Source organism: Gavia stellata, chromosome 4, assembly GCF_030936135.1.
Source record: "Gavia stellata isolate bGavSte3 chromosome 4, bGavSte3.hap2, whole genome shotgun sequence".
Taxonomy (NCBI): Eukaryota; Metazoa; Chordata; class Aves; order Gaviiformes; family Gaviidae; genus Gavia; species Gavia stellata.
Window position 1 is genome coordinate 1,147,026 of NC_082597.1, and position 12,593 is coordinate 1,159,618.

Below are 12,593 nucleotides of genomic sequence, written 5' to 3' on the forward strand. Positions count from 1 at the left end.
TCTCGGGCCGGTGCTGCGGCGCCGCGCGCCGCCATTGGCCGCGGCGCGGCGGGGCGGGGCGGAGCGGGCGGCGGGGCCGGCCTCCCGTTGGCCGGCAGCCTGGCGGCGGGGCGGGGCGGCGGGGAGACCCCGCCTCCCTCCCCGTCGCGGCCCCGCCCCTCTCCGCCCCGCCCCGCGGCTCCCTTCCGCGCTCGCGCCGGGCCCCGTCCGCTCCGTCCGCGCTCGCCCCGTCCGCCACCCCCGCCCCGCCATGGCCTCCGCGGCCGCCCCCGGGCAGGGCGGCTCCGCGCCGCCCCTCGCCGTCCAGCGCGGCATCGTCAAGATGGTAAGGGCTCTGCCCGCCCGCCCGCCGCTCCCCGCGGGCCTCCGTGCGCTCCGCTCCGCCCGCCGCCTCGTGCGCCCGCCGCCCGGCCCGGGGCCCCGGGCCCCCCTACCTGCCCTAGCCTCCGCCGGTACCCGCACCTCCCGGCCTCCCGTCCCGGTAACCGGGACCGCAGCCCCCTCCGGTGCCCGGGACCCCCTTCCGCTCCCGGCCTCCCGTCCTGGAAACCGGGACCCCCTTCCGCTCCCGGCCTCCCGTCCTGGAAACCGGGACCCCCCTCCGCTCCCGGCCTCCCGTCCTGGAAACCGGGACCCCCCTCCGCTCCCGGCCTCCCGTCCTGGAAACCGGGACCCCCCTCCGCTCCCGGCCTCCCGTCCTGGTAACCGGGACCCCCCTCCGCTCCCGGCCTCCCGTCCTGGAAACCGGGACCCCCCTCCGCTCCCGGCCTCCCGTCCTGGAAACCGGGACCCCCCTCCGCTCCCGGCCTCCCGTCCTGGAAACCGGGACCCCCCCTCCGCTCCCGGCCTCCCGTCCTGGAAACCGGGACCCCCCTCCGCTCCCGGCCTCCCGTCCTGGAAACCGGGACCCCCCTCCGCTCCCGGCCTCCCGTCCTGGAAACCGGGACCCCCCTCCGCTCCCGGCCTCCCGTCCTGGAAACCGGGACCCCCCTCCGCTCCCGGCCTCCCGTCCTGGAAACCGGGACCCCCCTCCGCTCCCGGCCTCCCGTCCTGGAAACCGGGACCCCCCTCCGCTCCCGGCCTCCCGTCCTGGAAACCGGGACCCCCCTCCGCTCCCGGCCTCCCGTCCTGGAAACCGGGACCCCCCTCCGCTCCCGGCCTCCCGTCCTGGAAACCGGGACCCCCCTCCGCTCCCGGCCTCCCGTCCTGGAAACCGGGACCCCCCTCCGCTCCCGGTCTCCCGTGCCGGTAACCGGGACCACAGCCCCCTCCGGTGCCCGGGACCCCCCCCCCGTTCCCCGCCTCCCCTCCCGGGGCCTCGCGCTCTGTCCCCGGCCTTCCGCCGCACCCGCCCCCCTTCCCCGTGCACCGGGCCCCGTGCGCTGCCCCCCGGCCCCCCGGTGCTGCCCCGCAGCAGCCGCTCTCCCCTCCCCGGCAGCCCGGGGACCCCTCGCTGCCCCCCGCACCCCCCCCAGCCCGGTCCCCGAGCCCCCCACCCGGTCCCGGGGCTGCGTGGCCCCGGCTGCTGGGCAGGGGCCGGGAGAGCTTTCGGGAGCCCCCGCGGGTGCGGGGCGGGCCCGGGGCGCCCTCCACCCGGGGGGGCCGGGAGCCGGTGGTCCCGCTACTGCTGCCGGCCCCGGAGCCCCCGCGGGGAAGCTCGGGATCCCCCGGCTGGGACATCCCTCGGGGTGCCCCCCCTGCTCCTCTGCCTCCTCTTCTTCCCGTGCCGGCGGTGTCCCCGCGGTGGGACGGGGTCCCCGAGCCCCTCCGCGTTGGGTCCCCCCACGTGCCGGCGGCGGAGACCGGGAGGGCGAAGGTCAGGGTCTGGCAGGCGCCGCTGGGATCGGGCCCCGGCACCGCGTCCGGGCCCTCCCGGTGCCTTTTCCCCCATCCCCGGCGAGGATTTGACTGCAGGCTGCCGGCACCGGCCGTGCCGCCGGCGGGAGCCAGGGTGGTGGGATCCAACCCCGCTCTCCACGTGTCTGCCTCGAGCCAGGCTCCTGCTCCGGCTCGCTCCCAGCTCCCGTTTTCCAGCCAAGGGCGCCTTGCCGTCCCCAGCACCCGCGTCGTCGTCCCGCTGCCCAAACGCAGTTTTTTCTCGAGGTTGCGGGTGACCCCCCCTGCTCCAGGGGCAGGCGCCGGCTGCAAATCCCACCGCTGCCTTCCGAACGAGACCTTCGCTCCGGCATCGCTTCACCCCGGAGCGGAGCTGGTGCTGCCAGAGCTTTGGGGACGCCGGAGGTTTGGGGACACTGCCTTCCCCATGCTTTAGCTCGCCGGCGGCGTGGGGAGCCCTTCCCGCCGTCTCCTGCCGCCTCGCACCCGACAAGCAGATTTTGGGATGCTCAGGAAAAACCTTGTCCGGCCGCTTGTGCCAGCCTGGCTCCATCCGAAGGGATGCGGATCCGTAGCGTGATTTTTGGGCAGGACGCTTGGTGTCTGCCGGCTGAGAGGCAGCCGTGTACGGTGGGCACCGGCTCCCAGTGGGCACCGGCTCCCGACGCCGCGTGTGCCCCGTGCCTGGGGGTGGGTGCTGCGGGATTGCTGGCCGAGCACCCCAGCTGCTGCCTGGGGTGTGCCCCATGGTCCCCCCTCCCTTCCCAGGGCAGCCAGCCCAAAATCCCCACCCAGGGGGGCACCCCGGAGAGGTGGGGGTCCCCGGCTCTCTGCGGTCGCTGCTCTGCTTCGTGGTGGTGCCATGGAGCCAGGAGCTGCCGGGGCCGGCCGGCGTGGTGCCGGCCGCGTGCTCCGCTGCGGTTCCCATCCCAACTTTATGAACTTGAAGTTGGTTTTTTTTTTTTGGCATCTTCTTGACGCCCGTTTCCCCTGAAATCGCGGCGGGCGGGCAGCGGGGCCGCAAAGTTTGGGAGCGGGGAGGGGGCTTGTCCTGGCGGAGCAGGATGGGGTGGGGGGAAGAGGGGGAGAAGGGAGGCGATGGGGTGTCGGGGCCCTGCAGCTGCCGGCTGCCCCCCAACTGGAAGAGGCACCAGGAGCCGGGCTGGGGCTCTGCCCCACGGAGTGGAATGGGGCGGCAAGATGCTCCTTCCTTTTGGGGGACTCAAGGAGCTGGGGGGCACGCGGAGTCCCGGTGGGAGGTATGGCTGGGCTCGGGGCAGCCGGGCGTGTTGGGGTCCGGCTCCGCTCCGGGCTGTCGGTGACTGGGCTGGAAGCAGCGCGGCGTGGCACGGCCCTGGCCGATGGCGCGGGGGCCCCCGGCTTGGAGCTGAGCTGGGGCTCCGCGTTGGTGCGTCTCCAGGTAAACAGAGCCAGCCGGCTGGGTGGGTCTCCTTGCCAGTTCCTTGGGACCCTGCCTTGGCTTCTCACCACCCTCCTCCCCATTCCTGCGAGGGCTTTAACCCTTTGTGCCCCGCGGCTGCAGCTCTGGACACCACGGTCTGGCCGACGGCTCTGCCAGCAGGACCCCCGTGCCACGTCTGCCTGCGCTCTGGGGACGCTTCTGCTGCAGGAGCCACGTCCGTCCGACCCGCGTCCCTGTGCCGTGCCCTGGTTGTGCTCTCGGCTCTGAGCCTGCGCTAACTCCTTGTGTTGGCTATACGGCTTTTGCAGCCTGGTTTAAGCCCGGCTTCCTCTGGCCGGAGCACGAGGCGGGGCTGATGGGGTGCCTGGGCTGACGTGTGCCGTGCCGTGCCGGAGAGCATGGCTTGGGCTGGCAGACAGAGCTGGGGCTGCCTTTGGGATGGCGAAACCTGGGCGCTGGGATGGTCTCCCGGTCCCATCGCTGCCTGAGCCCGTCCGGAAGCCGCTACCCATAAAGGTGCGTGCGGTTCGCCGACCGGCGGGCAGGGACAGGGGCACGGGGGGTCCGGTGCCCGGTGCGGTGTGCCCACCCCAAAGCACTGCATGCACCTGCGGAGCAGAGAGCGGCTCCGCTAAGGAGCCTGTCCCCTTCCTGGGATCCAGGGTTTGCACTGGTAATTGGATAAACCAGTTACAACATCTGACTTGTTTCCCCGTGCCCTATAAATTAAAGATTAAGGTTAATTACAGCGATGAAACCTCTAAGTCCTTAAGTATCGAGCACTGAGCCTTTGCCGGGGGATCACTCTGTGTGCGGCTCAGGCTTAATTTGAAGCTCAATTCCCAGTAGCTCACGCAGCGCGCCGGTCTCCGCCGTGGGCCCTGGCCATGCGGGAGACGGTGTGGGGCAGCAAGCGTGATGCTGTGGTGCAACCAGACCCTCGGGTTCGATGCAGTGGGGCTCGTTTCGGTGAGGCTCAGTGCGAGCCGGTGTCCCCGGCTCTGGGCCGGGCCGGCTTCTGTGACAGGGTACGAGTCCTCTGGCTTTGGGATGTGCTGTGAGCATCCGTGGAGATTTCGGGTGGGCAGCAAGCCGGGGCACGTGCTGAAATCCAACCCGGAGGTTTTCTGCGAGTGCTTCAGCAGCATCAATCCCGCGTGCAGGGAGCCAATGCCGATTAAAACAGGAACAGGGTGATCCCCGGCACGCTCGTTCTGCCTGGCCAGGAGCCCGGCTTGGCGGCTGGAGCTGGCCCTGCCGATGCCATGGCTGGCGGGTGGGTGGCTCGGGGTCTCCTACGGGGACGGAGCCGTTGAGAAACCCTGGGGTTTCTGCAGGGTGGGGTGATGCCGGTTCCTGTAATTGAGTCGGGTGCAAGGAGGAGAGGTCTGGTTTGGGTCTCTGTTATTTTTGAGGATTCTCTCATCAGTTTTCTGCCATATGGGTTTATTTGTCTGACCTCAAGGCGGTCGCTTGGCCGAGGTTACCACCCATGGGCGCACGGGTGCGGCCAGCCTGTCACCAGTGCCTGTGGCCCCTTCGCTCCCGGCGGGTAGGACCCCCCGATAAAGACCTTAGCATCACGGTAGGTAAAAGCATCCGCTCAACACTCCTGTAAGCCTCGCCGAGGCTGTGCCGAGCAGCCCAGGCGGTTAAAGCCCTCCTGCCGAGAGCAGCGTCCCTCTGGGCTGGTTGGCTGCAGGCACGTTCCCCCTCCGCGTGCCCCGTCCCGGGAGGCTGCTCCGGGGCAGCGCCGGTGCCAGCTTCTCCCTGCCTGCATCCTCCTGTGCCGTGCCGGCAGCTGCGCGGAGCCCCTCGGGGTGCTGTGGGCATGGTGCCCTCCCGAATGTGGGGGTCCGCCTGCGGCAGTGGGGAGCGATGGGGCTGCTGGAGCCCTGGGAGGTGCGTGGGGTGGGATGGGAGGGGACGGGATAGGGCTCCGGGCTCGGAGCGCTCAGTAGCCAAAGCAGCAGGGGCGATGGCCCGGCTGGGCTCATCTTGACGGGTCAGCACCGGGAGTAAAATCCCCATCTGCCAAGTCCTTCGTGTTATCCGCCGCACTGATCACCCTGCGTGCGGTTGTGCTGCGCTCTGAAGGAGGGGACGGGATGTTTGACGGGTACCGCTGCGAAGGTGCAGGGTGCGGAGCTTGGCTCCGTCCTGCAGCTCCAAGTAGGAAACATGAGAAATTGTGCCCTGTGGTGCCGAGTTTCCCATGCCCTGCCTGGGGCAGGATCCATCCCTGGAAGTCTGTCTGTCTGCGCAGCATCGCCTGCCTGCGTGCTCAGCTCTGTCACCTCTTGCCTCCCGGCCGCTCTCCTTTGCCGGGGCCGGGGGACCCCCTGTAACCCCTCTGCCTCCCCACAGGTGCTGTCGGGCTGCGCCATCATCGTCCGTGGGCAGCCCCGAGGCGGGCCGCCCCCCGAGCGCCAGATCAACCTCAGCAACATCCGTGCCGGGAACCTCGCCCGCCGCGCCGCCGCGGGCCAGCCGGATGCTAAGGACACCCCGGATGAGGTGGGTGCCTCCCGTGAGCGGTTCCACGTGGCCCTCCCTGTCCTGAGGGTCGCGGTCTGAGCTGGATGGGTGGCCTGTGGGCTGCTGACCCAGCCCTGCGGACCGCAGCACCCTCGGCTTGGCCGTCGCAAGAGGCATTGCCTGTTCCCAGACCTGCTGCTGCCGTCCCGTGGGGCGCAGGCAGCTCCCACCTCGCCAGCGCTGCCCCCCTGCCCGGCTTGGGGGCACGTGGGGTTCTGCGGCTGCGGGATGAAACAGTCCCCGCAATCATCGTGTGAATTTTGGGATGGATTTCTCCTTCCTCACCCTACTACGGTCACACACCTGCGCAGGACGGGGCGGGCATCGTCTGCTGGCGAGGACCAGACGTGGCTGGGCAGGGGAAGCCGGTGGTGCCTCCAGCTTCCTCTGCGGGGCTTTGCCTGCTCCGGGGCTGGGGGCACGGGAGGCAACGGGGGTGTCACTTTGGCAGACTGGGTGCAGGCAGGGCTGCCTGTGCCGGCAGCGGTTGGCATCGGCGGGTTTGTGTCGGAGGGAGCCCAGCCCCGGCCACCCATCCTCCCAGCCCCGGGGGTGGTGCAGAGCGCTGGCAGCTAATTGCTCTCCCTGGGGAGTTTGTCTTCTAAACACTGCTTCAGCCTTTAAATGTCACTCTTTTAAAAAATTATGCCTGTCAGGTTTGCTAATTGTTTATGAGCACGTCATGTTCTCTCCTCCGGACCGCGTTCCCCACCCACCCGCTGCGGTGGAGTGGGGCTGCGCTCGCCGGGGCTCCGGTGCGTTCCTGCCTCGGTGCAGGGAGGTGCTGGGGGGACGTGAGAGCCTGCTTCTCCCAGCCAGGCACGGCTGCCGCGGCCGGTCCCGTGCTGCTCCTTCGCCGTGGGCACCCACGCAGCTTCGGGCAGGAGCCGGAGGAGCCCCCGCTGTGTCCCTGGGAGCTGGGGCTGGTCCAGCCCCCCGCATCGCCGCAGCTCCAGCCCTGCTCCCTCTGCCCCAGGAGCCTTCCCGGGCTCGGCCGTCTGGGTCTGGCTGTGCTCGGGGAGCTCGAGGCTGGCTGGAAAACCAACCGTGACCTCCCTGGGGGGGGACGGAGGGGGAGAGAGGGGGTGTTCCTCCTGCGGAGTAACGGGGTCGGTTCCTCTGCAAGCTCGTGGGCTGCAAAGAGCCTCCAGCGCGGTCCTGGGCTAAGGCAGCACGTGTGGAGGAGAGCGCGAGTCCCCCGGGGTGGGGAGGCTCTGGGCTTCCCCGGCTGCGTTTGACCCATCAGCTCACGTCGACTTCTTTCCCTCCAGCCCTGGGGGTTCCCGGCTCGTGAGTTCCTGCGGAAGAAGCTGATCGGGAAGGAGGTGTGCTTTACCGTGGAGTACAAGACCCCGCAGGGCCGGGAGTACGGGATGGTCTACTTGGGGAAAGGTGAGCGCAAAGGGGTCCGTCGGGCACCTAAAGGGCTGGTGGGGAGCGTGCAGTGCTCGCAGCTGGAGCTACTCTCCAAGAGGGTGGGTTGGGACGCGGTGTCGATGGCAGAAGGATGTGTGCCCATTTTTCAGCGGAGCTCCAGCTTTTGGAGGGGAGCGATGCCCGGCGGCGGTCCTGGCTGCCTGCGCGGCTGCGTAGAGCCGGAGCACGGCCACGCTCTCGGGAGCTGCAGCCGCTGGTTGATGCACTGCAGGACGTGGCTGCGAGCCATGGCGCTAGGTGAACTCCCATAGGTTTTCCCTTGCCATCCTTTTTGTTGGTATAAATCTTGTGCTCGTCTCTGGTGGAAATCACCCAAAAGGCCGTGCCGGCGGATGAGTATTTGGGCTCTTGCTCCCCGTGGTTAGCCCTCAGCCATCGCCTGGTCTGGTGAGAGTAACGGTGAGAGAGAGCGGCTTAGAGGTGACCCCGTCCCGCTGCCGGCTTCTGGGCTGCGCGGCTCTGCTGGGCTTAGCTCCTGGTTGGACTTCCCATGCCCTCGGGTTTCAAGAGGGAGATGAGATCTGCTTGACGCGGGTGGGCTCCTGGGAAGCGGGTGCTCACCAGGACCCGGCTCGTCCTCCAGTGCTGCCCGGCTCAGGGTTACCGGGGCAGATGGATGCACCGGCTCGGCACGGGGGAGGAGATGCGCCGAGCGAACTGTGCACCTCTGTGCTCACCGGAGGGTCGGTGTGGAGCCGGGACAGCCCCACGACTGGGATATTTGGGATACGACCAGGGTGTAGGTTGGGCTCAGCCAGAGCTCCCTGGCAGCCTCCTCTCCCATGGGAGGCTCAGCGGGGTGACACGTCGTAGTTGGGGGAAGGAGGGAGGGACCAGGTGTGTGCAAGGGGCTGTAGAGGAGCTCACGGGATGCTAAGTTTTGGGCGTGCATCCCCTCGGGTAGCTCCGGTACAGACCTGGGGGGCCGGGTGCGCTCGGCCCCATGTCCCTGCAGACTCTGCTGCTTACGGCTCGGCCATGCGGGGTCGGACTGGAGAGGGAGAGTGGGTGCCGTGAGGCAGTTCTTGTCTCCAAATATGCTCCCTGGCATCGCTGTGGCACTCGGAACCTTTCCTGCGGTGGGAGCGGGAGGTTGGCTCGAACAGCAAACGGCCGGGACTTGCTCACCGCCACAGACAGGGTTCGTCCTGAGGCAGCGCGGCACACGTGGAGCAAGCGGGGTTTGCCTGGAGGCCCAGGGAGAAAGGGGGTGGCCCACGATTTGGGGGCAGAGGCGCTCTCTGGGTCTGCAGCAGGAGTTGCCGGTGCCTGTGGCTGGGCAGGATGAGGATTGCTGGCCATCAGCTCCACTGCACGGCCAGAAAGCCCAGCATCGCTGCTGGCTCCCAGTTCCCCGCCGCAGAGGATCAGCGGGTGCGTTCACAGCCGTGCAGCTCCCCGGGAAGGCTGGAGCTCTGTCCTCGGAGGTTTTCAGGCTTGGCTGGACGTGGCCAGGGCCAGCGTGGCCCGGGGTGGGCAATAGCCCTGCCTGGAGCCCCTTTCCACCAGCACCTTGTCGCTGCTGCGAGGGCGACGCGGGGCTGACTTCCCATCACCGCTGCATCCCGGCGCAGTCCAGCCAGCATCTCCCGTGTCCCTGTGGGGGTCCCCCTCCAGCGTGGGAACGTGAGACCCCCACGGTCCCCAGGCTGTGAGAAAGGGGAGCGGGGCCCTACGTGCTGCCAGGATGAGCCTGTCCCCTGAGAGCGCAAATAACTGGATATCAACATTAACCTCCGTGTTCATTCCAGTTTGCTCGTGGGCTAGGGGACTGGGAAGCCCTTTGGGATGGGGATCCCCTCCTGCAGAGCTGGGGATCGTAGTTTTGGAGAGCTGCTGCTCTCCGCTTTCCCACCCCGCCGGCCGTCCTTCAGCGGGAAGCCTGGCAGGTCCTGACGGCGCAGTCTGCAACAAATAAACCTTGAAAGGGGTTTTGTTGTTCGGTGACACCGCGATCAGTGAAGTGCTCCCTTTCAGTCATCTGCAGCTTTGTCGTCTGCCACGTTAAGGACTCTTATGCTGTGCCTCCCGCGTAGGTGTCGTCCTTATTGTTAAATCTCAGCCTGTCACACCGCGGAGGTGAGAAACGAAGCATAAAATGTTTCCTGATGAAGTTTGTCAAGGTTTAAATACTATTAATATGGAAACGTTGCGACAGCTTCCCTGGCAGCGATGCAGCGGCTGTCTGCGGCTCTGGGCGCTTTGGAGCCGGTGGGTGCTTTGAGGGGTGGGTGCTTGCCATCGCTCGCCGGTGGTGGCTGAGCTGGAGCAGAAGTGCCGGGGAAGAGTGGGGGTCCAGGCAGTGCCCTACACCCCCTCCCCGGCCACCCCCCACTGCTGCTCGGGGCCGTGCAACCCTGCGCCCTCCTTTCTGTGTGGGCAGCTGGGGGATTCTGTCCGAATCTTCCCATTTATCCACTCTCCCTGGTCTCGGATCCCCCTCGGACTGTGGCATTTGTCCCTGGGGGCTCCGGCTCCCTGTAGCCGTGAAATCCCTGTGTTTCTGCGGAAGAAGGATGCCTTGTGCAGAGGTGCCCGTTGCAGGTCGTGCTGGTACTGCAGCCTTCGTCGGAAATCCAGAGAGCTCCTTTGGTGCTGGGAGGGCATTGCCTGCCTCCCCTGGGCACTGAGGGTGTCCCCTTCCCATGGAGATGGTCCTGGGTGACAATAAGCCTTGCAGCCCGGCAGCGCGTCGGAGCAACGTGCCGCCTTCCCACTTGCTTGGCCCTGGTCTGGGGGAAACGCTGTCCCCAGGAGAGCCCTGGGCTGCTCCGCTCGATGCATCGTGAAGCCCGTGTGCGGCTGGGACACGGGGCTGCTGACGGGAGCCTTTTGCTCCCGGGTTGCTCTGGCATTTGTTAGCTGGAATTGTCTTGGGAGTGCTTTCCAGGACCAAGGTCTGTGTGCCTCCGGGCCGCCCTGTGCGCTGGTAGCTTGTCTCACTGACTCCTCTCCTCCTCTCTCCGCAGACACGAGCGGCGAGAACATTGCCGAGTCCCTCGTGGCCGAAGGGCTGGCCTCCCGCCGGGAAGGGATCCGAGCCAACAAGTACGTATGTGGCTGCGTTCCTGTGCTGCACGGGTGAGCCCGTGCTGTGTGGCCGCGTCAATCCGCTGCGGTTATTTGCCCGGGCGTGGAGCCGTTGGGTTCCTCGGTTTTGGCCGGGCACCCCCCCTGCTCCAGGGCTCTCTACGGTGCCAGAGTTTCACAGGCATCGGTATCCCAGCACAGTGACCCCTTGTCTTTAGGGTTGGGGTGGTGAGGGGTTGTGGAGGGGGAGCCGGGTGTCTCCTTGCCCTGGACACTGATGCACCAGAGCCGTGGCCCTGGGCTGCTGCAGAGCAGAAAATCTTCTGAAGCTCATGGTTGCTGGAAAATAACGCCTGGCGTGGAGTCGAGGTGCTTTAATTCATGCTAGAGAGGTGATGCTGCGGTGTTCCTGCCCCTCGTTCTACGTCTGGGCGGTGCGATGCCTGTGCCAATGCCATTGGAGCCGATGCCAGTGCTTCGCCCTGGCCCCGTTGTGTCCTGGAGCAAGGGAGAAGCCTGGCCTCCGCCGCAGTGTGCCGGCACCACCGCGCACGGCCCCGGGCCCCAGCTATCCTGTTCCAGGGGTGCGAGTTGTTTCTGTGGCGCTGCTATAAATACTGGTCAGACGCTATTTCCATCCCCGCGCCTGCTGGGCTGGAAGCTTGCCCGTGTCGCTTCCTAAAACTGTTCCTGGCACACTTGGATGCTTTCCATCCAGTGTTTTCGGTAGTGCAGCCTGTAAACAGGTATGGTGAGTAAACAGAGCGTGCGTTGCCAAAGGCGTTGACGGGTTATTTTATGCCCAGGCTTACCAGTGCTGAAGCCTCAAGTGCTGGCGGGTCCTGCTTGCTGCCTGCCCAGGGACGCAGTCCCTGACCCAAGCCCTTGGGGACTGTGCTCCCTGCCTGGTGCTGGTGGGCTCTGGGTGCTGTTGGCAGAGTTCAGTGGCTTTGCTTTGGCACGGTCGGGGACCACCGCAGGGCAGTGATGCCTGGGAGAGGCACGAAAGCCGCTGCGCCTGTGTCAGAGGGGCTGCAGAAGCTGCCAGCCTGGGGGGGCTGCTGGGGCCGGGGGCGAGGAGCTGCCGGGAGAGTGGGTGCAGCACCGGCGGTGGAGCCTGGCGAGGACCGGCGGTGTTTGTAGGATGAACGGGGTTCAGCCAGAGTCGGCTCTTGCCACCCCGTCCTGGTTCTGCACCTCCTGCTCGCTCTTGAGCTGCGGAGCTGAAGCGAAGGGGGAAAGCCTCCGCCTGGCAGTCCGCCGGGGTTTTTGCACTGACTTTCTCCTGCTTCCCATAGGAAATGTCCCCCTTCGGCACAAGCCCCAGCAGGGTCCCGGGGGACAATGTACCCACGCAGGGCTGGCCGCCAGCAGCTGGGCCGTGTCGGCTGCCACCGCTCGTGGCTGGTGGCCGTGTGACACCCGTGGGAAGCTGTGCTCGCACGGTGTAGGGACGGCCGATAGAGACCACCGGGGCTGGTGCTCCCCCAGGCGCCTGGAAGCCAGGGTGATGGGCCAGGCAGGACCCCGGCTCTGGTTTGGTTCCTCTCCGCTTGTCCCTGCTTTCCAGCCAGCCTTCCTCGCCAAAACCCCCTCGACTGGCCGCGTAGCTCTGCCTCTACGGCAGGAGCACGTCGGCTGTGGCCGTGCCGCTGATCCCATCCGGAGGATGGTTGCGTGGTGGCTCAGCTAAGGAGAGCAGCGCAGCCCCACGCCTGCTGCGCGGGGAGCCCCTCGCTCCAGCCGGAGAGGTGACCGAGGTCCCCTGTGCATTTGCTGCCCAGGTCTTTCCAGGCGCTTCTGGACTGGCCCGTTGTGCCGGAGGGAAGGAAATCAGGGTGCAGGTTGGGTGGTGTTGTCCACTGCTTGTGCTGGGGGGACCTGCGCAGCCCCACGGGGACCTTCTGGTGGCTTCGGGCTCACGGGGGTCTGCTGCTCCGGTCCTTCAACCTCCTCCCGCAAGTGCACCCAGCGGGCAGCATGGCTGGTGATGCCGGTCACCCTGAACCCCAGGATGATGGTGCAGCCCCCCTGGGCTGGGTGATGCCGCTGCCACGAGCTCCATCACCAGCGTGACGGGGCAGGTGCAGCGCAGGACTGAGCTTCCTGCAATTAAATATTGCCTGGAGCGCATCGCTGCTCCGCATTTGCTCTCCTAATTCAAAGGGTGCGTTAATTAACGGGTGCGTGAGGTGACTCCCAGCCACTCGCTCGTCAGCTGCTCAGGTCGGGCGCTTCTGCGGTAATTCAGGATTCATCAGGTTGCAGCTTTGCCCTGAGCTGAAGAATGCTAAAACACAAATATGACTGAAAGTGTTTAATGGGTTAG

At 67.2% G+C, this 12,593-nt stretch overlaps 1 protein-coding gene across 1 annotated transcript in view; it reads left to right on the forward strand.

The window, feature by feature from the left end:
* The first annotated feature begins 250 nt into the window (after nucleotides 1-250).
* SND1 (staphylococcal nuclease and tudor domain containing 1) overlaps nucleotides 251-12,593 on the forward strand; it is a 137,644-nt gene continuing 125,301 nt past the window's right edge. Inside the window, 4 exon segments of the mRNA XM_059816483.1 lie at nucleotides 251-325; nucleotides 5,627-5,776; nucleotides 7,069-7,189; nucleotides 10,204-10,282. Coding sequence (XP_059672466.1) covers nucleotides 251-325; nucleotides 5,627-5,776; nucleotides 7,069-7,189; nucleotides 10,204-10,282 — 425 coding nt within the window.